This window comes from Heteronotia binoei, chromosome 7 (assembly GCF_032191835.1).
Source record: "Heteronotia binoei isolate CCM8104 ecotype False Entrance Well chromosome 7, APGP_CSIRO_Hbin_v1, whole genome shotgun sequence".
Taxonomy (NCBI): domain Eukaryota; kingdom Metazoa; phylum Chordata; class Lepidosauria; order Squamata; family Gekkonidae; genus Heteronotia; species Heteronotia binoei.
Window position 1 is genome coordinate 111,068,947 of NC_083229.1, and position 27,944 is coordinate 111,096,890.

General features: G+C 42.1%; 1 protein-coding gene across 1 annotated transcript in view; it reads right to left on the minus strand.

Moving 5' to 3' along the window:
* Positions 1 to 733: 733 nt before the first annotated feature.
* LOC132575555 (uncharacterized) overlaps positions 734 to 27,944 on the minus strand; it is a gene marked incomplete at its 5' end in the record, with an annotated part of 215,254 nt that continues 188,043 nt past the window's right edge. The window contains 2 exons of the mRNA XM_060244362.1: positions 734 to 937; positions 14,311 to 14,517. Coding sequence (XP_060100345.1) covers positions 734 to 937; positions 14,311 to 14,517 — 411 coding nt within the window. The remainder of the gene's footprint in view (positions 938 to 14,310; positions 14,518 to 27,944) is intronic.

Sequence of the window (27,944 nt, forward strand, 5' to 3'; positions counted from 1 at the left end):
CGGTTCTATTCTGAATATCTTTGTTCCGGATATTATCGATCAGACTGCCATACAGCAATTCAAATAACTCTGCAGTGAAACCGTCTTCTGGTGTCCACACAACGGCACCAGGCAGTTCTTTTTTTCCTTCCACTATTATGTGCATGAGCACATTATGCATATGTGCACATTATGCGCATATGCGCATACACATAGGTTAAAAGATTATGTTATGCAGTTATGCACATATCACTAAGCAGTAAAAAAAAAAATGGCGACCGTAAACCAGATGTCTGAGGCTCCTTTTGCTCTGGGACAGCCTTCAGACATCCGTAAGTTGGTTATTATCACAGCAGAACTATCCAGATGGACAAAACTACGAGGTGAAACTCAAAAAACACAACAAAGGAGCAGGTAACAAAATAATCCGGATCTGAGAAGGATTGGGGCGGGGGCTACCAAGAGTTAATACCGGGAGGCAGATGTTGCTGTCTGATCAGCCACTTTAAATCCGGAAGGAAACAGCAGCAACATCTGATTATACTGTGCGTCTGAACAGGGCCATAAAATCAATAAACCAGTAATTCAAAACAGTCGCAACCCAACATTAATCTGTAGAGATGCAGTGAATCATCTCCTACATAGGGACAAAGTAGTGTCAGTTTCTACTCTGAAAAGCCAGCAAACATATCCTGGAAAGATCACTAAGTGAGAGGGGTCTTTCAGTGCAAGACAAAGCTCCTCCCACTCTCCCTTAATGTTTACTCTGCTTCATAGTTACAAGCCAGCTGCAGTCACTGAAAGTAATACCTTTCCACCTTGCTGTTCTCTTCTTTCTTTCCCTTAGTTTGACGTCTGTAGAAGTTCCCAGTGTATTATCCATTTCACTTTTGCATTCCTGAATGACTGGGCCCGCTTCATTATATACAAAATTTATTCCATTAATGTCACAGAAGGCCTGGAAAATACGAGATTCAGATACATTGTTTGTGGCACAACTCAGTGCAAATCTCAAGTTAAAAGAAACAAAAGCAAGCAGACTTTGGGCATTTTTTAAAAAAAATTAAATCACAGATTAGCAGCTCTTTTGTGTGTGAAATTTGGTACTGTCATGCCAATAACCTAGATTTGTGGCAATGTGTGATTTGGGTTTCATGGCTGAATTCCATTCCTGGGTTTCATGACAATTTTTTTAACAGTCCTGCCATAACACTGTAACAGGAGAGCTATTATGAACCGATTATTCTCCAGTAATGTATGCAATGGCTGGATCAAAGGATTAAACACATATGAAAGGTGAATTCACCTAGGTTCCCCCCCCCCTCAGCCTAAAATAAAAGTAATGGGATATGAATATACTTGGTGAACTCGGTTTTGTTTCTTGTATGATATTTTGCTTGTATGTGAAGAAAAAGCAACTGTGTAAAACAAATCCTTTATGGGGGGCAGGGATTGTATTTTGGCAGAGAATAGCAAAACAAACAAAGAAAATCTGTGGATAAGTTATTTGGATCTAGAGTACTTCATGATCTATTGTCATGTTCCATCCATGTGATGGGCACTGTTAACATGACATCAGTTGGTATCCTCATTAACTATTTAAGGCAAATACCTCTCTCAGGGATGGCCAATCCAGCATTACAAGGCACAGAGACTCAGAACACAGGAATAGCAACTAATTCTGACAAATTCACTGTCCTGATGTGAGAAGTGAGCACTGAATTTGATTAGACATTGTTAGTTGGCAACAAAGGCAAAGTATTAAATCCCCCCCCCCACACACACACACATAGCACCTCTTAAAACAGAACCTTGCCAATGTCGTGATTCTTAGGGAGGGACGGTGGCTCAGTGGTAGAGCATCTGCTTGGTAAGCAGAAGGTCCTAGGTTCAATACCTGGCATCTCCAACTAAAAAGGCAAATAGACGTGAAAAACCTCAGCTTGAGACCCTGGAGAGCCACTGCAAGTCTGAGTAGACAATACTGATTTTCATGGACTGAGGGTCTGATTCAGTAGAAGGCAGCTTCATATGTTTATATGCCCATTCCATGTAGTTCTGAGTAGGCATATGAATAACTTTGGCACAGACATGATTGGCAGGCAAGCTTACTTGGCACACAAGGCAACCTCCTGATTGGATTGTTTTGATGTTCCCCTGGAACAGAAGCACCAATTTCACACTAGGGCTTGTTCCGGGTGGAGAGCCATTTTGCCCCCAGTGCTTCTCTCGGTTTTTGCACACGCTGCCCCAGAGCTGCGAGTTGGCGCGCCACTTTTCTGCGGCAAGGAGAAACTGCTTGTAAGAGGATCTTGCTTGCTGCAGTAAAGCAGCGCGCCAACTCACAGCTCCAGGGTAGCGGGTGTGAAAACCAAGAGAGGTGCCAGGAGCAAAAGGGCTCTCTACCCGGAACAAGCCTAGTGCGAAATCGGTCAGAGTCTCAAACATAATGCCATACTGAACAGCTCTGTGGCTGTGCACAGATCGCTGCAGCTTTTAGCTGCTTTTGTCATAGCTGAGGAAGAGTAGGAGGAGGAGGAGTTGGGTTTATACCCTGCCCTTCTCTCAGAATCTCAGAACAGCTTATAATCACCTTCCTATCCTCTCCTCACAACAGACACCCTGTGGTAGGTGGAGCTGAGAGAGCACTTTTGAGAACTATGACTGACCCAAGGTTACCCTGCTGGCTTCATGTGGAGGAGGGGTGAGGAATCAAACCCAGTTCTCCATATTAGAGCCTGCCATTCTTAACCATGACACTACACTGGCTCTCCAAACTATCTCTGAACCTGTCTGAATGTAATTTAAGTGTGAGCACCGCTAGAGGCTGAGTAGAGGGTAGAAGGTTCTTGGGAACATTTTTGCCATCAACTAAAATCTGGGCTGAACTTTTTGCTTCTCTTCCTGTTTGTGAGTAATGAAGCTTGGCATGACTCAGTGGGTATGCCTCTGGCAGAAGCCAAAGGGCTTTTGTCCCATGACTCATAGCCTGTGGCCCTGAGTGAACTAACCCCGTGGATCCAGAACAAGCTCAGCATGCAATCAAGCGCCTTCTTTTATTATTTCATTCTACTTTTATTTTCAGTTTATTGTATTTTTTTAATGTCTCTACTTTTATTTAAACTGCATTCTGGCGTGTCATATAGTTTAGACTTTCGGTGGTGGTGGAAAGAACCATCAAGTCGCATCTGACTTAACAGTGACCCTGTAGGGCTTTTCAAGGCAAGCAATGAGCAGAGGTGGTTTGCCATTGCCAGCCTCTGCGTAGTGACCATGGATTTCCTTGGTGGTCTCCAAGGCTTTTTTTTGTAGAAAAAGCCCAGCAAGAACTCATTGCATATTAGGTCAGACCCCCTGACATCACCATTGTATCACATAGGGCTTTTTTTTTTTTGTAGGAAAAGCCCAGCAGAAACACATTTGCATATTAAGCCACTTCTCCTGAAGCCAAGCCAGCTGGAACTGCGTTCCTGTGCATTCCTGCCGAAAAAAAGAAAGCCCCGGCGGTCTCCCATCTAAGTACTAACCAGGACCAATTCTGCTTAACTTCTGAGAGCTGATGAGAACGGGCTAAACTGGACCATCCAGATCAGGTACATCTTATAAATGTTTGGCATTTGGATAAACTGCATTGCCTGCTTGCTGTACCTGCATGCTCAATAGCTTTCAAGAAGTGATCACACAAACTGACTGCAAGGTTAGACAGGTTCGTGGGCAGTCACTGAAGATATATGGATACATCTAAGTAACATCTGGATTGAAAAAATTTAAACTGATCCCCCCCCCCTTGCCTCTTAAAAATTGAAGGAGGCAAACAAGTTGGGGGTGGGGTAGCAAGTTATTTGTGTGAAAAAGGAATGCAATTCTGCAAACCAGACCCATAGATACGTCTTAACTGCTTGCTCACAGCTGGCAGCCATGAGGGATGCTAAACCAGTGGGTGATTCAGCATGCCTAGTATTGATTTAAAGTCCAAATGTAGTTGGGCATAGCTGGACTAAGAACCAAAGGGGAGTGGAAGCGACATGAATGAGTAGCAAAAGCAAGGTTCAAGTTGGAAACATCAGGATTTGAATACAGGTCGGAGTTTCCTCTACCTCTTTATCTAAGTTATGGCAAATTCCTGTGCCATTCTGTTCAATGCCTTAATACTGAGGATGGAATCCAAACCATGGGATTGAATCGAAGATGCATTTCTAATAATTGGAAGAATAGTTTTTATGAATCTTTGGAAGAAACCTTTTTTCTTACATTCTACCATGACATTAGTAAAATTTCCTCCTGTTTTTCAGTGGGTAGTCACATTGATCTGCAGTGGAATAGCTAGATTTGAGTCCAGTAGCAACTTAAAGACCAAGATTTTGGGGTATAAGATTTCAAGAGTCAAAGTTTTCTTTATCAGATACTTTCTCTTTTTGTTTATATTACAGACAAGGGCTATTTCTTTTTGGTTCTGTAAAAGATTCTGAACATACCTAATGTGGTCACCTTGCTGAAGTCAAGTAGGCAGGGCTTTTTCTGTAGCAGGAACTCCTTTGCATATTAGGCCACACACTTCCAACTTCTTCAAAGTCACACGGAGCAACCAAAGGTTTAAGTTTACCTTTCCTATGCAAACGACCTCTGAAAAGATTGTGCAACCAACAGAGGGTCTGGGCTGCTTTCATAGTCACTGAGAGCAGTCATGTTGTTCTGCCTTCTCTTCCCGCCCCCATTTAGCCTTAAAGACACAGACCCACCATCCCAAGAGGAAGCCTTTCCAAGTGGAGTCTGAAGCCTCCAGAGGTGGAAAGGCACATGGTGGCTGTGGGGGCAGGGCTTCCCCCTGCCGTCCAGCTGACTGGGAGAAGGAAGAAGCCTGGGAAAGCAGGAGAACCCCCACTGCGACCTGGGGATTGGCAAGCCTACCCCAAAGTTTCCTGGCTCTACCTCCAAAGTCCCCATATATTTCTTGAATTGGATTTGACAAGCCTAAGGGGTAGGGAGGAAGAAAATAACAAGTAGGTGAGGTGAGCAACCAGGAAGAGGAAAGAACTGCCCAGCAGTTAGAAAAGGGGACAGGATGCAAAAAAGGAAACACTCGAGAGGGTGTCCAGGGGATTGGAAAGAAGAAAAACAGGAAGTGTATGAGGGAGGGGGAAGAAGCAGGGAATGCAAGACAAGCCAAATAGAACATAGAAGAAGTGAGGTCACCAGGAGAAAGCTGCTTGGGAAGGCTAACAGGGTGATGAGAGAATGGAAATGAATACAAATTATCAGGAGATGGGATTTCCAAGGAGATGTTGGTGAAGAGGGGCCATTTCCTCTCATTCATTATGACAGAGCCCATAACTGTAACCCACACTCAACCCTTTTGGTTGCTCAAGCAACCCTAGATCTTGCCCCTCACTATTGATGATAGGTAGCAATAATTTCAGGGACGAGAAAAGGGAGAGGACGGTGGAAGTGCTGAGGGAAATAAAATGTGATTGGCTAGCGGAGGATGGTCTGAGGGGTTGTGAAAGATGGGAGGGGACAATGGATGGGTTGGTGAAGAAATGGGTTAGGGGGTGTTGACATGAACCTGGGGTAGGGAGAGGAGGAGAAGGATCAAAGGGAAAGGGGTTGGAAAGAAAGGAATGTCTGGGAGAATGGCATGAGGTCTACTGCGGAGGCAGCTGACTGTTGGTTAGATAAGGATGGAAAGGGAAGGTAAAGGGCAAGGGAAATTGGATAAAATGGGGAAGGAAGGGACACTGTGAGGCAGAAAAGGAAGTCGATTGATAGGAATGGATGTGTGTGGTGAAGTGTTTAACTGGAGGAAAGGGGGAAGAAAAGAATTGAATGCTCTGATGGGGAAAAAAGGGAATGCTGTCAAGGAAGGCTAATGTGGTGGTGAGAGGAGAGAAATGCACTGGGAGTGGTGAAGTGACTATGTGGGAAGGGAACAAGGAATCAGATGAAGAATGAGGAAAGCAAATCAAGGGGGGAAGATAAAGAAATAGAAAGGGAAAGGGGGGGAAAAAAAAGAGGGAGTAACAGAGATCTAAAGCAAGTAGAAAATTATTTTTAGCTTGCTCCACATCCACTATGGAGCTTCAAAGCGTAGTTCATGTAAAAGAATGAATTTAAGGGGTACATAAAGAGCAATTAAAACAAAAACAGACCACAACATTTTGTTGTGGGACCTCAAATGCTGCTATTGCTGCTATTATCCAACTAATAATCACATAGCATTTTCAATGCTGTAACAAATTTGCATACAATAAACTGCAACATGTATAAATACAAACGCATTCCAAATTGTTGGACACAGTCTGAATATTAAATTAATTAAAGCACAGGTTGTTTCTGAAAGTGACTCAGTAACAGTAACCTTTTAATTAATCAGCTTAGTCCAGAAGTTCATTTCAGGGTGTAATTATAAAAGTGAGCAAAAATTATAATTGATGCATTTTGTCAATCTGTGTAGCTGCAAGGTACTTTTTGAAAAGGTTATATTTTTGTTTAGGTAAACTGAACTAATATTGCTTTGGTAATTATCTTTGACTTTACAATGTTTTTTTTTTTCACTTGAATCAGCAAGAAGCTATGCTAAATAAATATTATCACAAAAATTTCAATGTTTAAAATGTGCATTAAACGTATACTTGGTGTGAGTCATGACATGAAGTTACCCATGGTTGGCGGGAAAGACACTTCACCTCCCTCTCCTACTCTGAGAAAGTCACCTGTGGAGCTTGGTGGAATTAAACATCTTGATGCACATAACTGCTGCTTGTTGCATGCTACAGATCTACAAAGCAAAGATCTACATATCTACAAAACAAAGATCTACAAATCTACAAAGCAAAGAAGACTAATTTCATTTATGTGCCATTGCACAAGCAGAGAAAAGTCTCTTCAGCAGTGCCAGATGTTTTGTATTTCCCATGTTTGGTGTAGTGGTTAAGTGTGCAGACTCTTATCTGGGAGAACCGGGTTTGATTCCCTACTCCTCCACTTGCACCTGCTAGCATGGTCTTGGGTCAGCCATAGCTCTGGCAGAGGTTGTCCTTGAAAGGGCAGCTGCTGTGAGAGCCCTCTCCAGCCCCACCCACCTCACAGGGTGTCTGTTGTGGGGGAGGAAGGTAAAGGAGATTGTGAGCCGCTCTGAGACTCTTCGGAGTGGAGGGCGTGATATAAATCCAATATCTTCTTCTTCTTCATGAATAAATCTTCAAACAGAAACTCTCAATAATTCAGAAGGTGCAGACAGGGCCGGCCCTAGACGGTCTGACACCCTAAGCAAGGCTAACTTCCGGGCGCCCCCCTCCCCATGCTCTGATAACATCACCAAGTTGCATGGGGGCATCCAATTTGGCACCCCCGGAAGGCCAGCACCCTAAGCTATCACCTAGTTCGCCTAGTGGCAGGGCCAGCCCTGGGTGCAGAAACACATGCAGAAGTCACCTTTCGATATGTAGACTTGGAGAGACATGAAAGAACAAGGATAATACAGAACTATGGACAGGAAGTATCTATTCACAAACAGTTTCCTCAATAATCCTAATCTGTTTTGTGGCCTATAATTGAGCACCTGGGAACCAGTCACTCACAGGGAAAGCTGCTGCACAACTGGGCCTCAATAGTTGGACAGTCTCTAGGTGCACAGCCTGCCTGCTTCAAAATTAGCATGAAAGATGTATATTTTTTCCCATTTATGTTTCAATCTGATTTACAAAACTTTCATGCATCTTTGGTGCATCCTTTACTACATTCAGGGCTTTTTTTTTTGAGCAGGAACACACAGGAACACAGTTCTGGCTGGCTCAGTGTCAGAGGGTGTGGCCTACTATGCAAATGAGTTCCTCCTGGGCTTTTCCCACAAAAAAGCCCAGTTCAAAGCAATGGCAACATAAGCAGGTATGGCTTAATATGCAAATGAGTTCCTGCTGGGCTTTTTCTACCAAAAAAGCCCTAACTACATTCATTCATTTCCATCATTAGATTATTTTTTTGTTCCAGTTGGGAATAACAACACTTTCTCATCCTCCTTTTCTCCCATCCACATATCCCTCAGACTTCAAGCTAGGGTGTGAGGGTGACCAGCCTGATGGTTATCTGCAGGGCATTTTTTGTAGCAGTAACTCCTTTGCATATTAAGCCACACACCTAGGCTTGCCAATCCCCAGGTTCTTCCGCTTTACCCAGGCTCCTTCCCGCCCCCAGTCAGCTGGCTGGCGGGGGGAAGTCCCACCCCCAGAGGACCAACTGACTTTCCACCTCCGGAGGCTTCAGTCTCCAATTGAAAGGCTTCCTCTTGGGATGGTGTGTCTGTGTTACTTTGAAGAAGTTGGCAGCAACTTCTGAGTAGAGAGGCCACTCCCTCGCTTCCGAGTCATCAGAAAGCGGGGGGGGGGGGGAGGGAAACGTCTGCTGAACACTTCATTATTCCCTATGTGGAGATCGATTCTCATAGGGTATAATGGGGAATTGATCTGGAGGTTTCAGGCGCTCTGGGGAAGCTGTTTTTTGAGGTAGAGGCACCAAATTTTCAGTATAGTATCTAGTGACTCTCCCCAAAGTACCCCCCAAATTTCAAAATGATTGGACCAGGGTGTCCAATTCTATGAGCCCCAAAAGAAGGTGCCCCTATCCTTCATTATTTCCTATGGAAGGAAGACATTTAAAAAGATGTGCTGTCCCTTTAAATGTGATGGCCAGAACTCCCTTGGAGTTCAATTATGTTTGTCACACCCTTGTTCCTGGCTCCGCCCCTAATGTCTCCTGGCTCCACCCCTAAAGTCCCCAGATATTTCTTGAATTGGACTTGACAACCCTATATACACCCGATGTAGCCAATCCTCCAAGAGCTTACAGGGCTCTTAGTGCAGAGCCTACTATAAGCTCTTGGAGGATTGGCTACATCAGGGTGTGTGGCCTAATATGCAAAGGAGTTCTTGCCACAAAAAAAGCCCTGGTTATCTGTCTAGTTTGAGCATCTATAGGAGGCCTCCCTCTTGCAAGTGGATATTATGGTAGTGCAAAAAGCATCTAATATACAGCTCTACTGTAAATGAGAAAATATAATCTTTGACAAACTCTGCCCTGCTTTCTTTGTATGTGCACAATCCCAGCGGAATCAGTGGCATCGTTCACAGTACATGGAATAACATTTCTTCTCTAAGAAGGCTGGGTGGGAGTGGGTTCCCCTCAAGATTAAACACTGAGTAACTTGTTTATTTTTACCAGGGAACACTCGCCAGCCACAAATGTGCAAGCTATTCGAAGGTTGTTCTATATGTCATTACCGGATCCAACAATAACGCATAAAAAGCTTGAGCCTGGCATTTTATAAAAGTACATTTTGCTCAAACCGCTGCAAAATATTCAGTGCTCTGAAGATTAAATATCTGAATATTGCTTCTGAAGGAACAGCTGTCAGCTTAAATCTAAAGTCTAGTTTGTTTACCGATTGTATTTTATATTTGTTAGGAAATGACACCAAATGGCAATAACATCACAGAAGTGTTCTACTGGGGAATATACACGCCCTTTGGTTACAGTGTACATATCTTTATACATAATGCCAGTATATTTTCTCCGGAATTATGTTAAATATGTAAAAAGCCTTTCCTCATAAAGGTAGAAATGCTTGATGATGCCAGGCTATAATTTAGCATTAGTGTCAAGAGTGTTTCGGAAAATAAGCTACAGTTACCGTTTCATTCTTTTTAAGTGTCACTCAGCATACCATATCTGATCTTGCATTCCAAATCAGCCCAGATGATTTTATTCACTTTTTAAAGATGTACCAGAGAGCTTAGGCATTGCACGCAGCATATGGATGGATGTAAATGGCTTCACAAAGTAATAGGTTAGTCTGATCTTATTCCGGCTTGCTTCATTCCAAGCATTTGGGGGGGGGGGGGGGGTGCAGGGTGGGAAGGATCTCTCTTTCATCCTATCTGCATTTAGAAAATGTTTAATCTCGGGTTTATTTTTATTTATTTTTTGTTTTGCTTTAGATAAAAATCAGGCTTTTTTTTTTTTTTTAAGGTTTCCAGGCAAAGTTAAACTTTGCTTGCCTTTTATTTAAATAACTGATTTCTCATTGAGTTAAAGTGACTTATCTTTGCCTTCTTAATAAGAAATCAACTCCTGTCAGCAAAAGCTGAGATAAAAATCATTGCACTGGTGCCTATCACTATACAGATGGCAACTTATCTCCAGTATTACAGATTCAAAATGCATTAAATATTCTAAAACTCAATAATAGTCCATCCGTCACTAAATCAGACAATGATGAACAGCATGAAAAAAAAAATTACTGTTGGAAGGTCATCTTGGTGATAATGGCTGGAACTCCCTTCCAATTTCTGGTGCTGTGTCATTTTTCTTTGTTCAAGTCCTTCTTCAAAACTGCACTGTCAGAGCTGTATCCAGGCAATGTTTTCACTCTGTCTCCCCCAATTTTCATCCATACCTCGTTCCACATGACTTTTCTACATGCAGGTCCCATAGTTCTTAGAATAGTGTTTTTGGATGGTCAAAGAGAACCTTCTCTTTCTTTTTCACCAGCAGAAAAAGTGGCTGAATCCACATCTAAGTAGGCTTCAGATCTTCTTAGGGCTGCCTGCTATAGCTTGAGAAATTCCTTGAGAATTGGGGAGGGTGGAATTTGGGAAAGGGAGGGATTCAATGCCATACAGTCTACTCCACCCCCACAAGCTGCCATTTCTTCCAGGAGCTGATCCCGGTAATCTGGAGATCAGCCACAATTCCAAACCCCACCTGACAGATGGCAGCCCGAGAACTGCTGCAATCCATTTTTTAGATTTATACAAACAGAATGTTGAGATTTCCATCATGGCCAGAAATGTCTTTTCCACACTACATCCTCTTTTTTATTTTTACCAAATATCAAGCCTGAAGAAGACCTCTGGAGAATCTGAAAGTTTGTTCACCTCCTGAGATGGTTCAATTGGCCCTAAGAAAAGATACTACACTATTGTTGCTTTTTGACCTCCTCTTCTATGTTTTCTTCCCGCAGTGCATTTATAACAGTCCAAACTGATCACTTTACTCTGTTTTTTTGTGATTATAAATACAACCAAATTAGATAACTTTTATATCACCAAGCAGAAATTACGTATGTACTCTAGTTTGACAGAATTCTACCTTTCTAAGCCAACTGACTGCAAGAAAGATGTACGTAACTCTGCTAAGAAGTGAACAGCATAACAATTTTTTTTTTAAATCTATCTTTTGGGGAAGAGGAGAAGTCTTGTATTAGTCATTCTTAATGTTTCTTAATCTGGATTAGATAGATCTCTCATTGTCTGTGAAATGCTAGAATTTCATGATGAGAAGAATGTTATAGTACAACCTTCAACATCCTTTTGTATTCAGGAATGGAAGAAAGTCTAAAAGTAAGTTATATGTATGACATTTGCAAACATAAAACTGAAATAAAAAGAGAGACCTCCCCCTAATAACTCAACTGTTAGCTTTTCTCCAACTTGAAAAACTGCCTTTCAGCAATACCCTTTGCCTCCTCATATTGTGTACGATGCAGTGTTACTCATGCATTTAAAATAAATAGCCTATAAAATGCTGACACACTATTGTTAAAAAAGTAGAGTTCTACATGGCATGAATTTATCGCACAATGTACTGCAGGAATAGCTCAACTTCTTAAACTTTGGTATTATGAACAACCAAGAAACCACATGAGCATGAGCCCAAACTTGTGTGCTACTACTTGTTCTGCTTCCGCATTGTCTCCTCCTGGAACCACTTCCCACAAAAATGTTTCTCACTTTTCTTCAGTTGAGCCAGATTGGTGTGGAGCCAGTTTGGTGTAGTGGTTAAGTGTGCGGACTCTAATCTGGGAGAACCGGGTTTGATTACCCACTCCTCCACTTGCAGCTGCTGGAATGGCCTTGGGGTAGCCATAACTATCACAGGAGTTGTCCTTGAAAGGGCAGCTGCTGTGAGAGCCCTCTCAGCCCCACTCACTTCACAGGGTGTCTGTTGTGAGGGGAGAAGATATAGGAGATTGTCAACTGCTCTGAATCTCTCAGAGAGAAGGGCAGAGTATAAATCTGCAATCTTCTTCATGCCACTGTTCCTTGTCTTTCAGCACAGCTCACGGAACAGGGAACAGAAAAAAGAAAAAGAAACATGGGACCAATTTTCAGAGAGCTATATCTTATTGAAATTATAAGGATTTGAACTAGGAGCGATTAAGGCAGTGATACTGCACACACTTAAATGAGAGTAAATCCCATAGACTATATTGGGATATATTTTAAAACATAAGGCATAAGATTTTTTCTGTATTTTCCATTTTGTTGCTTTCAGTGGTGTTTAGTCATGACTTTTGCTGGGGGCATAGTTGAGGCAGGCTGCGCCAACAAAATAAACAGGGGACTTCTAGCATGTTAAAGGCTAACACGGTTCTATTCTAGCATAAACTTTACCGCCTACTTCATCAAGAGCATTGAACGGATCCTTCCTAAAAAGACTACAGGAGATTAAGAAGTGGGGGAAGGTTGTGAACACCAACATTAAAGAGTTTAACACACAGGACACACAGGAGTTATACAAAAATGTAAAATTCAACACAATGAAGAGAAGCTCCGTGACAATGTTCTTCATTGCATATTTATTTTATGTATGTTCATCTTGTATTTCATGGCCTTTTGAATCTGCTGTTTTTCTTCATAGTTTTTCTTCATAGCTTACAGTTTTTCTCAGGGCTTTTTTGTCGCAGGAAGTCCTTTGCAATATTAGGTCACATACCCAACCCTCCAAGATCTTGGCTCTTAGTACAGGGCCTACTGTAAGCTTCAGGAGGATTGGCTACATCAGGGGTGTGTGGCCTAATATGCAAAGGAGTTCCTGCTACAAAAAAAGCCATGGTTTTTCTTCAAAACTTTGTATGTAACTTGTTTAAGGAATACTTACCACTCAAAACTTGTAACTGTTTAAGGAGCACTTACCACATTGCATCTAAAGAAGCAGACTTTAGTCTATGCAAGCTGAAACCAGAATAAAAATTTGTCTTTAAGGTGCCACAGGATCTTAAAGTTTAGTTTTACTTGATTGTGCCATGGGTCCTTCTGTCCCAGTGCATTTTGAGGGCCATAATTCTCAAGGGATACTTATGAACTTTACAAATCTGAACTTAATAAAATTTACACAAAATATGCCCTGACCTGGATGGCTCAGGCTAGATCAAACTTGTCAGATCTTGGAAGCTAAGTAGGGTTGTCCCTAGCTAGTATTTGGATGGGAGACCACCAATGAAATCCAGGGTCACTACGCAGAGGCAGGCAATGCCAAAGAACTTCAGAGAAGACAACTCTCTTTTTGGCTTTTCTTGGATACATTTTTACAGCAAGTTAATTCCTCTTGCAGTCTGTATCTTCCAGACACTTCTTGAAATAATGTTGAGCCACTAGTTTCATCATGCTGTTTTTGGACAAACTTTCTGTACTTCCTAATCTCCCACTGGGCCCTTCTCTGATGTCAGGTTTGATGTGGTAGAGACGCAGTGTTTACATGCTTTCTGAAGTATACTCTGCTCAGGACACACACGGTGTCTTCACACCAGCTCTGCCACTGTAAGCAATAAGTAGAAATAGGACAATACTAAGTCCTTAAATGACTTACATACTTAGACCTTTCTTGATATGTATTACTGAAAGAAGAGGCCTTACTTTGAAAGACTGGTTTGCGTAGAATGGTGCCAAACAACTAATTTGTTAAGGAATTCCAGTACAGTATGTTCCAGAATGAGGGAGTCCCGTGGTGCAGAGTGGTAAGCTGCAATACTGCAGTCCAAGCTCTGCTCACGACCTGAGTTCGATCCTGGTGGAAGCTGGATTCAGGTAGCCGGCTCAAGGTTGACTCAGCCTTCCATCTTTCTGAGGTCAGTAAAATAAGTACCCAGCTTACTTGGGAGTAAAACCAGGTCTTGAATTCAGCAGAAGCTCACAGGAGCATAACTCCTGAACCTTTCTGAGGGTTCCCCCTCTTCCTCCCCACCAACCTACCTTGTCCATTGAATAGTAGGTGCAGCTGTATAACAATTCCTGGATGAGCTCCACCACCTATTTTTCTACAAAATGACCTCTGAGTAAAGCGTAGATGACTGGGGAAGGCATTGGCAAACCACCCCGTAAAAAGTCTGCCGTGAAAACGTCATGATGCAATGTCACCCCAGAGTCAGAAATGACTGGTGTTTGCACAGGGGACTACCTTTTTATCTTTTATGTTCCAGAGAACATTGTTGAGTGGCCACGGCAGCCATTCAATGGGAAAATCTCTTTCATTGTGTTCAAGGAAGACATTTAGACATACCTCAATAATAGCACCACTGGGCAGTCGAAGGAAGTGCCTGTAGAGTTCTCGGAAGCCCCCAAGATGAATTGTGTATATAGCTACATTAACAGTGATGCCTTCTGAGTTTTTAACAGACTTCAGTAGTTCACCTTGATGATGGAGGTCACTGTTTGAGACATCAGGCTTCTTAGCGCTGTCTTTCCAGATATAATCATAGACTACCACCTATTGAGAAACAGACCCTCTGTTAATTCATTTCTTGCAAGACTTCAGTCAAAAACCTCCTTCCCTGGAGGTTTTTAAAAGAGGCTAGATGGCCAACTGACAGCAATGAAGATCCTGTGAATTTAGGGGAAGGTATTCGTGAGTTTCCTGCATTGTGCAGGGGGTTGGACAAGATGACCCTGGAGGTCCCTTCCAACTCTATGATTTTATAATATTCAGTGATTGTCAAAAATTAAATTCAATTTTGTGATAGATGCAAATTCAGATGTTTTCTGTGATGGTGCCTTGCTTTTGTAATGCACACTTCCCTTGGAGGCTTACCTGGCACCTGCTTTGCCTTTTAAGCACTAGATTCAAACATTTCTTTTTACCCAGACTTTTAATTGAAGCATCCCATCTTTTTTACTGTCATTTTTATGGCCTGCTAATAGCCTGAAGGCTAGGAACACTGAATTTTATTGTGAGAATATTTGTGAGAATATTTGTTAAAGATCCCATATACACAGAGTATATGGAATGAGAATGGAATGTGGGAAAGAATAGTAAAGCCCAATCTCCTCCCAATCTCAGAAGCTAAGCAGGGTGGGTATTTGGATGGGAAGACCACCAAGGAAGACTTTGCAGAAGAAGGCAAACCACCTCTCCTTAACCACTTGCCTTGAAAACTTTTAGAGTGCGATCATATGAGAGATTTAGCCCAACCTAGCCACACCTCCCCTCCAGATTTAATGCTTGCGATCACACATGCACATCTGCTTTCCCAGTCCCACCTGTATTTATCTCATTTTAGGACAGGCTGGGAACAGATTAAATAGCAACCAGGAACTTCCTGGTAGTAAATCTCTATGCAGGGCTAGAGATGTGAAGGCCTGGAAAAAAACCCAGAAAAATTTGGGGGGAAAACTTTCCCCCCACGTTTTTTTCCTGAAGCCTTTGTTATTTTCCGAAAAATTGGAAAATTGAAAAAAAGAAAAGAAATTGATTATGGAACGTTTTATTTTAACATAATGAATACAATATTTTAAGACAAGGTGTTCAAATATTTTCCAAATCATTTCAAAAAAATATGTATGGTATCACATTATTCTAATTTCAGTGCACTGAGGACAACCAAGTCCTAGGTCATGCCGATTCCTTGAAACTTAGTCCTACACTCCCTTCTATACACTTACGCCCTCTTCAATTCTTTCTATGAGAATGAGTTTTTTATTTTTATTTAATACTGTGGAGAGAAAATATGGATAATTGTTACTTCTAGATATTTAAAAATTGTTTTGTGGAGGGGTTTTTTTTTTCTGTTCCACATAAACTAGTAAACAGTTCAGGGTCATTTTCGCACTCACCTCCAGCCGGCGTGACCCCCCTCTTCACCGCGCAGGATTTGCACAGATTTCGCACTAAATGCCGCGGAGCAGCCTTTGCGCCGGAAACTCCCGTCACAAAAGCCGCCCAAATGGGAACTGCTTTTTGGTGGTTTACGTTTGAGCGGCTTTTGCGATGGGAGTTTCCGGCGCAAAAGGCTGCTCCGCGGCATTTAGTGCGAAATCCGCACAGATCCTGCGCGGTGAAGAGGGGGGTCGCGCCGGCTGGAGGTGAGTGCGAAAACGACCCAGGAGATTGTTGCTCCATTTGTTACAATTACAAATAAATATTATTTAAACAGTAAATTCTGTTTGTAATAATTGTTTGCATACACTATGCTTTTAATATGCTAGTTGTGATCATTTCATGCCAAGTAAAATTGTCCATAGTCATATCTTATGTTCCTAAAGTAACAGAACGACTTTAAATCTGGAAAAAAAAAAAGAAGTGCTAATGCAGCATTTTTCAAGTTTTCAGAAAATTTCCGTTTTTTTCCCGAAAAAAAACTGGGGAAAGACTGGGGGATTTTCCGAGCTTCAAAATTTCTGGAAATTTTACATCCCTACGAAGGGCGGACTTCCCAGTTGTCAGAATGGCCAGGGTGCATGATGCACCCACCCTGCATGCACAGCCTGATTGCTCCTCTTGCGAGTGTGCTGCCCGTATCTCTCTCAGCAGCAGGGCTGGGGCTGTGTGATTGCCACGGCACGCATCAAAGAGAACCAGTTTTTTTCAAAGCCAGGATACTGCCTTGCCAAATTCCCGATGTGATCTCACTGTTCGTCAAGGAGTTTTAATTAGATTAAAGGAAAGGAAAACCCTATGGAGTTGCCGTAAATTGGCTGCAACTTGATGGTGTTTTACACACACACACACACACGTGAGAACATTTGAGTTTTGAGAAACAGCTGAAAATTTAGAATTTTTGTTTGCTTTTTACCAGGGCTTTTTTGGTAGAAAAAGCCCAGCAGGAACTCATTTGCATATTAGGTCACCCCCTCTGGTGCCAAGCCAGCCGGAACTGCATTCCTGTGCATTCCTGCTAAAAAAAAAAGCCCTGCTTTTTACATACATGTCTCAAGTATATTATGTTTTAGAACATAGCCACTGCATTATTCACTGTGCCTACTAAATGCTACATGATAGTAGTACCCTTTAGAATGTTCAAAGCACTTCAGATACATTACATTGGTTTAGTCCTTACCCTATCAGGTAAGCTGGTTTTACTCCACCCATATTGCAGATGAGGAACAGAAGCTGAATGAGTTTGATATCTCTAGGACCTGCTACTGAATTCATGAGAGAAGTGAAATTTTAACCAACACTCACTTACTTGAATTCAGTGGTTAATGTTCTGTCAGCCACCATGTTGCACTAGTAAAGACAGAGGATTCTTTAGAATGGCAAGAGCTGTCTTTTAAAGCAATATTTGGGTTATGAACTCGCATGAAAATTGGCAAACGTCTCATTCAAAATCTAAACCGAGATGTCCATTCAGTACTGAGGAATTCAGAATGTATTTCTGTTAAGTAGTAGCAGGGCTTTTTTTGTAGCAGGAACTCCTTTGCATATTAGGCCACACACCCCTGATGCAGCCAATCCCCCAAGAGCTTACAGGACTCTTAGTAGAGGGCCTACGGTAAGCTCCAGGAGGATTGGCTATATCAGGAGGGTGTGGCTTAATATGCAAATGAATTCCTGCTACAAAAAAAGCCCTGAGTAGTAGAATGGTTTCTATCTAATGTGCCCTAAATAACCTGAAGGAAGTGTTTAAAAAAGAGAGAGAGAAAAACTACTGTCATCTAAAATCTCTTAAGTTAATAAAAATGTCCACTCATCCCCTCATAGGCCAAATGTAGCTGTCTAAATCTGCTGAGACAGACTTGTCAAGAGCCAGTGCATATTGGCCATGTCAGAAGCACTGAAGACAGTGATGATCTGGATTTGCAAGAGCCAACAGGAAACCAAAAAAAAAATTGCCAGAGCAGCATCTAGTCATCCTTAAGTAAAAGCCATCTTGCGGCAGAACAACAAATTAAGGGCGATAACTCATTGATATGAGGCAGGACGGAACAAGTTCAAAATGTTGAATATTTCACAGCCTTGCTTAATTAAAACGGAAACATGATGCTTTTAATTGCTCTGAAACAGTTCAGTTTGAAATTAAGCCTGATGCGAATGCTTTTACAGTTGATTCATTTAAGTTGTTATAATTACAAAATATTACATGGATCGAATACTGAGATAACACTTGAATGGGGTTTCCCAGGGCATATATTTTGTCTTTTCTTCCATTCGACAGCATTCTCTCATCTTTGTGGCAATTTGTGTGGGAAGCAGGAAAGCTCATAAATTGAAACCTGCCCATATGCTTGAAAAATCTTTTTTTTTTTTGCCAATGGTCTTTTTTTTTTTAATCATTGATTTCTCCCAATATGCAGAACCTTTTATAGAATACATAAAATGTTGGGAAAATATATTCCAAGAATACTAAAAGTGATATGGAAACTTGAACAGATCTCCACCAATTATGTGCTCCAGTACTACAGAGAGAATTCTGCAACAGAAATTTTTCCACAGATTGGTTCCATGCTTTGCTGTAACCAGGGTTTTTTTTATAGCAGGAACTCCTTTGCATATTAGGCCACACACACCCTGATGAAACCAATCCTCAAAGAGCTTACAGGGCTCTTAGTACAGTGTTAGGCAAATTGCCCTAAAATATGGTTTTGGTGAATTTAGAGTGGTGGGCAATCAGCCTTTTAGCGAGATCTAAAAACCTGTTTATACAGAAGGTGTCTGCTTTAAGAGTTACCCTCCCAGTAACGAGGCAAGATGGTCTAATAATCAATGGGGTGTTTTATTTAAGGAATAAGGGCAAACATACAAGGGTATAAAATCATACAACATACATACAGGCCTAAGAAAACAGATATGAAATTGATAGAGGGGTAACACGAGGGTAAAAACATAGACAGGGTATACGATCTGATCCTGGTGGCTTAGGGTCCAGTCACAACTAGAAGATATAGACATGCACTGCAATGTGCCATGCCTGATGCTCCTTACTTAGAGTAGAGAGGGAGGAACAATCTGGTTACATATTGCTCAGGCAGAGAGAGTGAGCGAGCATGGCTTGCTGTCATGCATATAATCTTAGGAGGGGGTGAGGCCCTCCCAGAAAAGGGGGTGGCTTGCAGTGGGCAGTGATGCTTCTTTCCTGGGCACCAGATTGGTAGCTCACCTTAAGCCAATGAGCAAAACTGACTCTGGTCACCTGAATGGATCTCCAGGTAACATTAGATAATGCTGGCTTAGTAATGTCCACCCAATAGAGGTTACAACAGGTCAGGATATGTGTTAATGGTTTGGGCGGTTCAGCAAAGATACCCCTGAGGAGAGGCAAGTATAGAAATTAAAGAATCTATCCAGGTGTCAGACATTACCATAGCAGTAGACAAAGAGAAACTGAGTCGCAGAAAGAGCCAAGGAGATGGCTGATTAATCAGTAGCTGAGGATTAGAGTGTGAGTGATACTTACCAACAGTCCCCATCACTATTATGCATCCTGTTTGGGTGGAGGTGGAGGAACTGGGTGGGGTTGCACTGAGAGGAGGCCTCCAGGGGATGACCAGAACAAACTCTCTGCTGGGTCCACTCCATTTTAGATGGAGTGTTTTCTTGGCCTCTATCTGGTCAGACTCCATTTTGTTTTCAGATATAGGAGCCCCACTCTCTCTCTCTAGGTATTGGGGTGCTCCATATTAACAGGCAGCGCCTCTCAGTTACTACAGGGTCTACTGTAAGCTCCAGGAGGATTGGCTTCATCAGCATGTGTGTGGCCTAATATGCAAAAGAGTTCCTGCTACAAAAAAGGCCCTGTGCCCAAACAATTACAAAAAGTCTCTATTTCATTAGAAAAATATATATACAGATACCCTATGAACAATACATTCAGCAAGGGGTAAGTTCTATGACAATAAAGTCTATAAATTCTTGTGGCAACAAAATTGCTCCTAAGTAGTTGAAGAACCTTATCCCCTCAAAAGAAGGCTCCAAATGTCCTTTGGAACCTTCTTTTGAGGGGATCTGGTTCTTCAACTACTCAGGAGCAATTTTGTTGAAGCCTTCTTTTGAGGGGATCTGGTTCTTCAACAAAAAAGGTAAAGGTAGTCCCCTGTGCAAGCACCAGTAGTTTCAGACTCTGGGGTGACGTTGCTTTCACAACGTTTTCACGGCAGACTTTTTACGGGGTGGTTTGCCATTGCCTTCCCAAGTCTTTTAAACTTTCCCCCCAGCAAGCCAGGTACTCATTTTACCAACCTCAGAAGGATGGAAGGCTGAGTCACCTTGAGCCGGCTACTTGAAACCAGCCTCCGCCAGGATCGAACTCAGGTTGTGAGCAGAGAGTTCAGACTGCATAATACAGCTTTACCACTCTGCACCACGGGGCTCTTCAGTTCTTCAACTACTCAGAAGCAATTTTGTTGCCACATGAATTTATGGACTTTATTGTCATAGAACCTACCCCTTGTTGAATATATTGTTCATAGGGTATCTGTGTATATATATTTTTCTAATGAAATAGAGACTGTTTGTAATTGTTTGGGCACAGTTGTTTTGTTTTGGTCTATCACTGTGCAGCCACTCTGTTATTTTACAAAAAACGCCCTGGCTGTAACTCTTGAAGGACTCCTATCCCACAGGATTTATGCTGAAAGGAGCATTTCCCACAAAGGTGCTTCTTTTTCCACCATTCACATGCCACTACAGTTGTAAAAACTGGACTGGGGGGAAATTCTACTCTCTCTCTATTGTTGTTGGACTGGGAACTTTGCACCGATAAAAGGTGCATCAAAAAGGCTTTTATTCCCTTTTGTGACAAGATATTATGCATTGTATGAAAATATTTCTGATGAAAAAACTCTCCTGAAGGAGTGATTCTCAATGATAATTCTGCCCTTGTTTCTTCCACTGAGAAGGATTATTAGTCTCATTGATGCTTCACGTTTTGCCTAGGTGTGGAGTGAAACATGGTGACTGCTCTCACAGATCTCTTGAAAGGCAGAAGGGCAATGCATTGATGGACACAGGTAAGAATGGAACAGATAGAGCGCATTGAACTGGTATCTCTAACAGTCTGGCAAGCTGGCGTGGCTATGACCTTTTTTGAATCAGGAACTCTTTTGCATATTAGGCCACACACCCCTGATGTAGCCAATCCTCCGGGAGCTTACAGTAGGCCCTGTACTAAGAGCCCTATAAGCTCTTGGAGGATTGACTACATCAGGGGTGTGTGGCCTAATATGCAAAGGAGTTCCTGCTACAAAAAAAGCCCTGGATACAATTCAGAAAGACCAAAACATCCATGGTCAATATCCACCCACACTGTCTTCCCTAAAGAAGTCTAAGCCTGACCATGGTCACAAGTTCTTGAGAAAAACTTCAAAGAAGGCAGATGGATGGTGCTTCAAATACTTCAAAGAAGAGAGACAGAGCATCTTAAGGAAACACTAGGGATAAGACTCCAAGACAGTACAGAATAAGAGAAAAAACAGAGCTGAGGATAGTTGATGTTAGGTAACTTTATTACCCAGCCAGTGCATTTTCATTGTTTACGGATATGAACATGGGAATGCCAATTGTGTAGGCTCTCAAGATGTGTATTGCAATGTATCTTTCCACTGGTTTTCTTGACATCATGTGCTGATAGTAATTAACAAACAACATAACAAATGACATCTCACTGATTTCAATTACTCTAATCTAGAATTCATGAGATGAAAGTAGTATTTTGTTTTGCATGCAGTGAGTATTAAGACTTACAGCTCCTCCCGCCTTTATTTCTCAAGCTCAAAAGTGGGACACGATAAGGTCATGTGCACCTGTGCTTCTTGATAGTAATTACCTTGGGTCTGTTTGACTATGATAAACAATGTGCCCAATTTATCAGTTCCAAGCAAGAATTAAGTTATCCCTTCTATTCACTACAGGCGAGTATTCATGCAAACAACATACAAATATTTGAGGAATGGCACCTTTTTTTGCATAAATAAATGGTTATAAGCTTCCAAGGTTAGCTAGAGGCAAATAAAAATGTGTGTTTATTTGATAACATTTATTTAGTTGCTACTTAAAAGTTTCAGCTATACTTCCAAGGAACAGAAGTTCAACTTCACTGGTTAGGGCCTGGTCTCATGGAATATGAGTAATGTGTGCAGCTATGCTGTCATTTAAATCATCTGCAAGTAAATTTCTGAAAAAAAGATACACTGGAAGTTCTAGACAGGAGGTGGGGGATACTGGTTTTTTTAGCAGCTTCCATATAGGTTGCTTGTTGCTATCAACCTTTGACTTGAACAAGGGAAGAAAATTTGTAAAGAAGCTTGCAATTTCTTTATCGACATTATTTATTTCTTTTATTGGATTTGATTAATCGCCCTCTCCTGGCCAAGGCCAGGCTCTTAGCGATGTACATCAGCTAAAAACACACAAGGATTAAAACGATAGTTGATACAGTAAAACACTAAAAACCCAACCCTGATGACATCCTGGTAACTTATATTCATTCTTATGAGACTGTTGGAGCATACAGTGAGGAGGGAGGAACACTTCTGGAGGGGGTTGGGCAAAAATGCACCAACCGTTGCGCTTCTCAGTTGAAAGCCTGGTGGAACATCTCTGCCTTACAGGTCCTGTGGAATTGCAAAAGATCCTGCAGAGCCTAGACATCATCCGGCAGAGAGTTCTACCAGGTAGGAGCCAGGACTGGAAAGCCCTGGCCCTAGTTGAGGACAGCCAGGCTTCTTCAGGGCTGGGGATTACCAACAGATTGTTACCAACAGAAATAATACATGTGAATCCCCCACCCCCATACACATACATTTTAAGCAATTATATGGATTCCAGAAGCTGGAAATTGTACAACACATGTAGAGGAGAACAGAAAAATGTGTTTTCTGTTGAACTTTAGGACCCCTTCACAGAAGTTCCCAGGATTTTGGCTATACTTTGGATAATACTTGATCAGAAGAGTGCTTTCTGCTGCTACATGCCTCCTTCCAATGTAAAGTGGATATGTGTGTAATTTACATATGAGAACATGGATGTACATCAGCCCCACCAACATGATGGTCCATGCAACATTTCATATGAGGAGAGGGGCACAAGAGTCCCATGCTCAGTCATAATTCCTGCCTGTATAGATCTTACTGTCAGGAAGAATAGCATTGTTGGCAATTGCACTAGACTTGGTGGATAATTGTCCAGCCTAAAAGCCCTGGATTCAAGTTGGAATTCCAAGCACAGAAGGCACCAAAAGAGCTACAGAGCAAAGCCTCTATTTTCTCCATTGGCTGACCAGCACATGAAGCAACTTATGTACAGAAAAATCATGATGCCCAGCCATTTCATGTTTTCCCTTATGTCTTAGGCTCAAAGCATTGACCAGGAGATTTCTGCAACTTACACACACACACACACCTGAACAACACCTGAATGGCATACTCAGGATTGCTACTGCAAAGACATTATCTCCAGATTTTGATGAAATAATGCAGAGAAAGAAGTGTTTGGTCATTTTCACACTTACCTTATTCCGGAGCGACGTCCCTCTTCACCACGCAGCGTCTGCGTGGATTTCGCACTACTTGTTCCGCAGAACCCGAAAGTCCCGCGGCTTTTGCGTCGCAAATGTAAACTGGTTTTTGGTGGTTTACATTTGCAATGCAAAAGCCGTGGGACTTCCGGGTTCTGCGGAGCAAGTAGTGCGAAATCCGCGCAGATGCTGCGCAGTGAAGAGGGACGTCGCTCCGGAATAAGGTAAGTGCAAAAACGACCTTTGTTTGAGTTCTTTGAGAGAGTGAACAAACATGTGGACAAAGGGGACCCAATAGATGTTGTTTACCTTGACTTCCAGAAAACTTTTGATAAAGTTCCTCATCAAAGGCTCCTATGGCCAGGGTCCTGCATACCTTAGGGATCGCATTTCCCTGCACGTGCCCCAACGAGCACTTCGGTCAGGGTCTCAAAACTTGTTGACAGTCCCCAGCATCAGAGAGACAAGGCTCAAAACAACGAGCACCAGGCTTTTTCCGTTGCTGCCCCTAGCTGGTGGAATGAGTTGCCAGAGGAGGTTAGGGCCCTGCGAGAACTTTTACAGTTCTGGAGGGCCTGCAAAACGGCACTCTTCTGCCAGGCATTTACATGATGGTAACATCTGCAGCAATGGGACTGGCCCATAAGAACACCACCAATGGCCTATCTTATCACGCTACAGCGATCCTGAGACCTCTGAGTACAGCTAACCACCAGAATTCAATCGCTGCCTGAAACTATTATAGTAGCACATGCAAAATGTTTTAACCAATTGTTTTTATGTTTTTATTGTTGTTTATTTTACCGGTCACACTAATGTGTTTGTGTTCTTATGATAGAGGTTTACAAGATAATGCATGGGATGGAGAAAGTAGAGAAAGAAGTACTTTTCTCCCTTTCTCACAATACAAGAACTCGTGGGCATTCGATGAAATTGCTGAGCAGACAAGTTAAAACGGATAAAAGGAAGTAATAATAATAATAATAATAATAATAATAATAATAATAATAATAACTTTTATTTCTATCCCGCCCTCCCCGCCTAGGCGGCTCAGGGCGGCTAACAACACTTTATACGTTAACATAAATAATAAAACTTTAAATTTAACAGTTAAAATTAAACATATAAAAACCAGTCAGTTAAGTTAAAATACATAATTTACATTACACTATATATAAATATATCTGGCAGTAATAAAACTATTATAGCGCTGGTTCTGCCAGTTTAGACAATCTTATATGAGTGTTCTTATATTTAATAGATGGCGGTTCTTTGTATCATGCAACTCAGCAGTCAGTGTCACCATAGGCTTGTCTAAAAAGGGCGGTCTTGCAGGCCCTGCGGAATTGGTCGAGGTTCCGCAGGGCCCGCACTTCCTCCGGAAGCTGGTTCCACAGTGCAGGTGCCGCAGCTGAAAAGGCCCGTACTCTTGGGTGAAGTACTTCTTCACCCAAAGGGTGATTAACGTGTGGAATTCACTGCCACAGGAGGTGGTGGCGGCCACAAGTATAGCCACCTTCAAGAGGGGTTTAGATAAAAATATGGAGCAGAGGTCCATCAGTGGCTATTAGCCACAGTGTGTGTGTATATATAAAATTTTTTGCCACTGTGTGACACAGAGTGTTGGACTGGATGGGCCGTTGGCCTGATCCAACATGGCTTCTCTTATGTTCTTATGTGTTGACCCTCGGTTTGTGAGCTGCCCTGAGTCTGCCTTTGGCGGGGAGGGTGGGATATAAATTAAATAAATAAGCTCAAGAGTCATGCGTTAAAAGGACAAGTCCTCTTGTGGATCAAAAACTGGTTAATTAATAAGAAACAGAAGGTGAGTATAAATGGGCAATTTTTGCAGTGGAGGGTGGTAAGCAGTGGGGTACCGCAGGGCTCAGTACTGGGTCCAATGCTTTTTAATTTGTTCATTAATGATTTGAGTTGGGAGTAAGCAGTGAAGTGGCTAAGTTAGTGGATGACACTAAATTGCTCAGGGTGGTGAGAACCAGAGAGGATTGTGAGGAACTCCAAAGAGATCTGTCAAGGCTGGGAGAGTCAACATGGCCAAGTGCAAAGTAATGCACATTGGGGCCCAAAACCCTAACTATAAATACAAGTTGATGGGGTATGAACTGGTAGAGACTCACCAAGAGAGAGATCTTGGCAGATAACTCACTGAAAATGTTGAGACAGTGTTTGACTGCAATAAAAAAGGGAATTGAAAACAAATCAGCCAGTATCATAACGCCCCTGTATAAATCGATGGAGTGGCTTCATTTGGAGTATATGTACAATTCTGGTCACCACACCTCAAAAAAGATATTATAACATTGAAAAAAGTCCAGAAAAGGGCAACTAGAATGATTAAAGGGTTAAAACACTTTCCCTATGAAGAAAGGTTAAAACACTTGAGGCTCTTTAGCTTGGAGAAACATTGACTGAGAGGTGACATGATAGAGGTTTACAAGATGGGATAGAGAAGGTAGAGAAAGAATTACTTTTCTCCTTTTCTCACAATACAAGAACTCATGGACACTCAATGAAATTGCTGAGCAGTCAGGTCAGAATGGATAAAAGGAAGTACTTCTTCACCCAAAGGGTGATTTAACACATGGAATTCACTGCCACAGGAGGTGGTGGTGGCTACAAGCATAGACAGCTTCAAGAAAGGATTGGATAAACATATGGAGCAGAGGTCCATCAGTGGCTATTAGCCGCAGTGTATTGTTGGAACTCTCTGTCTGGGGCAGTGATGTTCTGTTTTCTTGGTGCTTGTGGGGGGCAACAGTGGGAGGGCTTCTAGTCTCCTGGCCCCACTAAAGGATCTCCTGATGGCGCCTGTTTTAATTTTTTTGGCCACTGTGTGACACAGAGTGTTGGACTGGATGAGCCATTAGCCTGATCCAACATGGCTTCTCTTACGTACTTATCAGAGACTGTTAAACAAAATATTGCAAGAGTGCTAATATTTAAGCATATTTTTAAGTTTTTTTTTAAAAAAAATCTTTAATTGTGTTTGTCTGTGCCCTTTATAAAGTTTATATCTGTCCTACCTGGCATTAACATGGCCCGGCCCGACAAGGTCTAATTTATGTCAAATCCATCCCTCATAACAAATGAGTTTGACATCCCTGGCTTAGAGGGAACATTGGTTCAGGTCAGAGCTCCATTCCAAACAGAGAAGAGAGATTTCCAGGCCATTAAGGAATAGGCCCATGTAGGCTAATCAAGAAAGCAAACTACAGGTGTGTGTTTTATGACTGGATCTATTTTCATTTGTTAACCGCTTTGAAGTTGTGATCTTTTCGGTCCAGGTCCTAGAAATAATTGCCGCAATGCACTCAGTACAGCCGAGGCTAGCCTGATCTTGTCAGATTTCAGAAGCTAAGCAGGGCTGACCCTGGTCAGAATTTGGATGGGAGACCACCAAGAAATAATAGTATCACAATGCAGATGCAGGCAACAGCAGACCACCTCTGAACGTGTCTTGACTTGAAAACCCTACAGGGTCACCATAAGTCACCTGTGACTTGATGGCACTTTCCAGCACAACTCAGTATGCTTGAATTGGTTGGGGGAGGGAAATAGTTTTGTTCCAATAATTTGTCCATTAGAGCAACGTTCTTTTTCAGTGGGTTACACCTGAAGTGGTTATGAGTGCATACAAGATAGCAAAAATACCACCGTTCAGCAAATGCCTCATTTCCATTTTTCACGAGGAACAAAACGGCCTCCCGCTTCTGAACCACCAGCCAACAAAGTTTCCTCCAGCTGCTGGAGAAGAAGGGGGGAAAGTGATTATTTATGAAGAGTGGCAAAATAAGATCAGGAGGAAGCCTGTCATAAAATGCATGTTGCATAATACATGATGGATCAGTTCTATTATTTAACTTTCCCAAAGATATAACAATAAAGAGAGATGCTAAGCATCATAGTCAGCATTAATTTACAGTAGGAAAAATAATTAGAATCTCCCCCCCCCTTTTTTTTCCCTGAAGAATGGAGTGAAAATGTAAACAATGCTTCCCTCCAGGCAAGCACTTTATCAAGTTGACAGGTGCATTTGAATTTCCATGGGTGGGGGACATAATAGGTTATTTATGTGTCATTTTAATAGAAAGGCCCAACCATCAAGATGGACAGGAGACTTTATCAGGACTGCTGTTTGCAACTAATCCACCAATTTAATACCCCAGGAAAATACCTGAGACAAAACCGGTACATTTTTCTTATACACTCCATTATACCAAAATCAATATGGGCGCTATTCATCTCTAGTCTTTGGCTTGGCAGGTGCCCACTGCCCTCTATTTGTCCCTCCCTCCTCAAAAGATGAGCAGTGCTCCATTGCAAAGCCAGACTTCCGGAGTGACACTTGAGGATACACCCCCAGAGAAGAATTAAATGGACTATAATTGTTGGCTTACAGAAATTAAAGTCAACACTACTACGAAAACTGTAAAAAGGTAAATGGGGA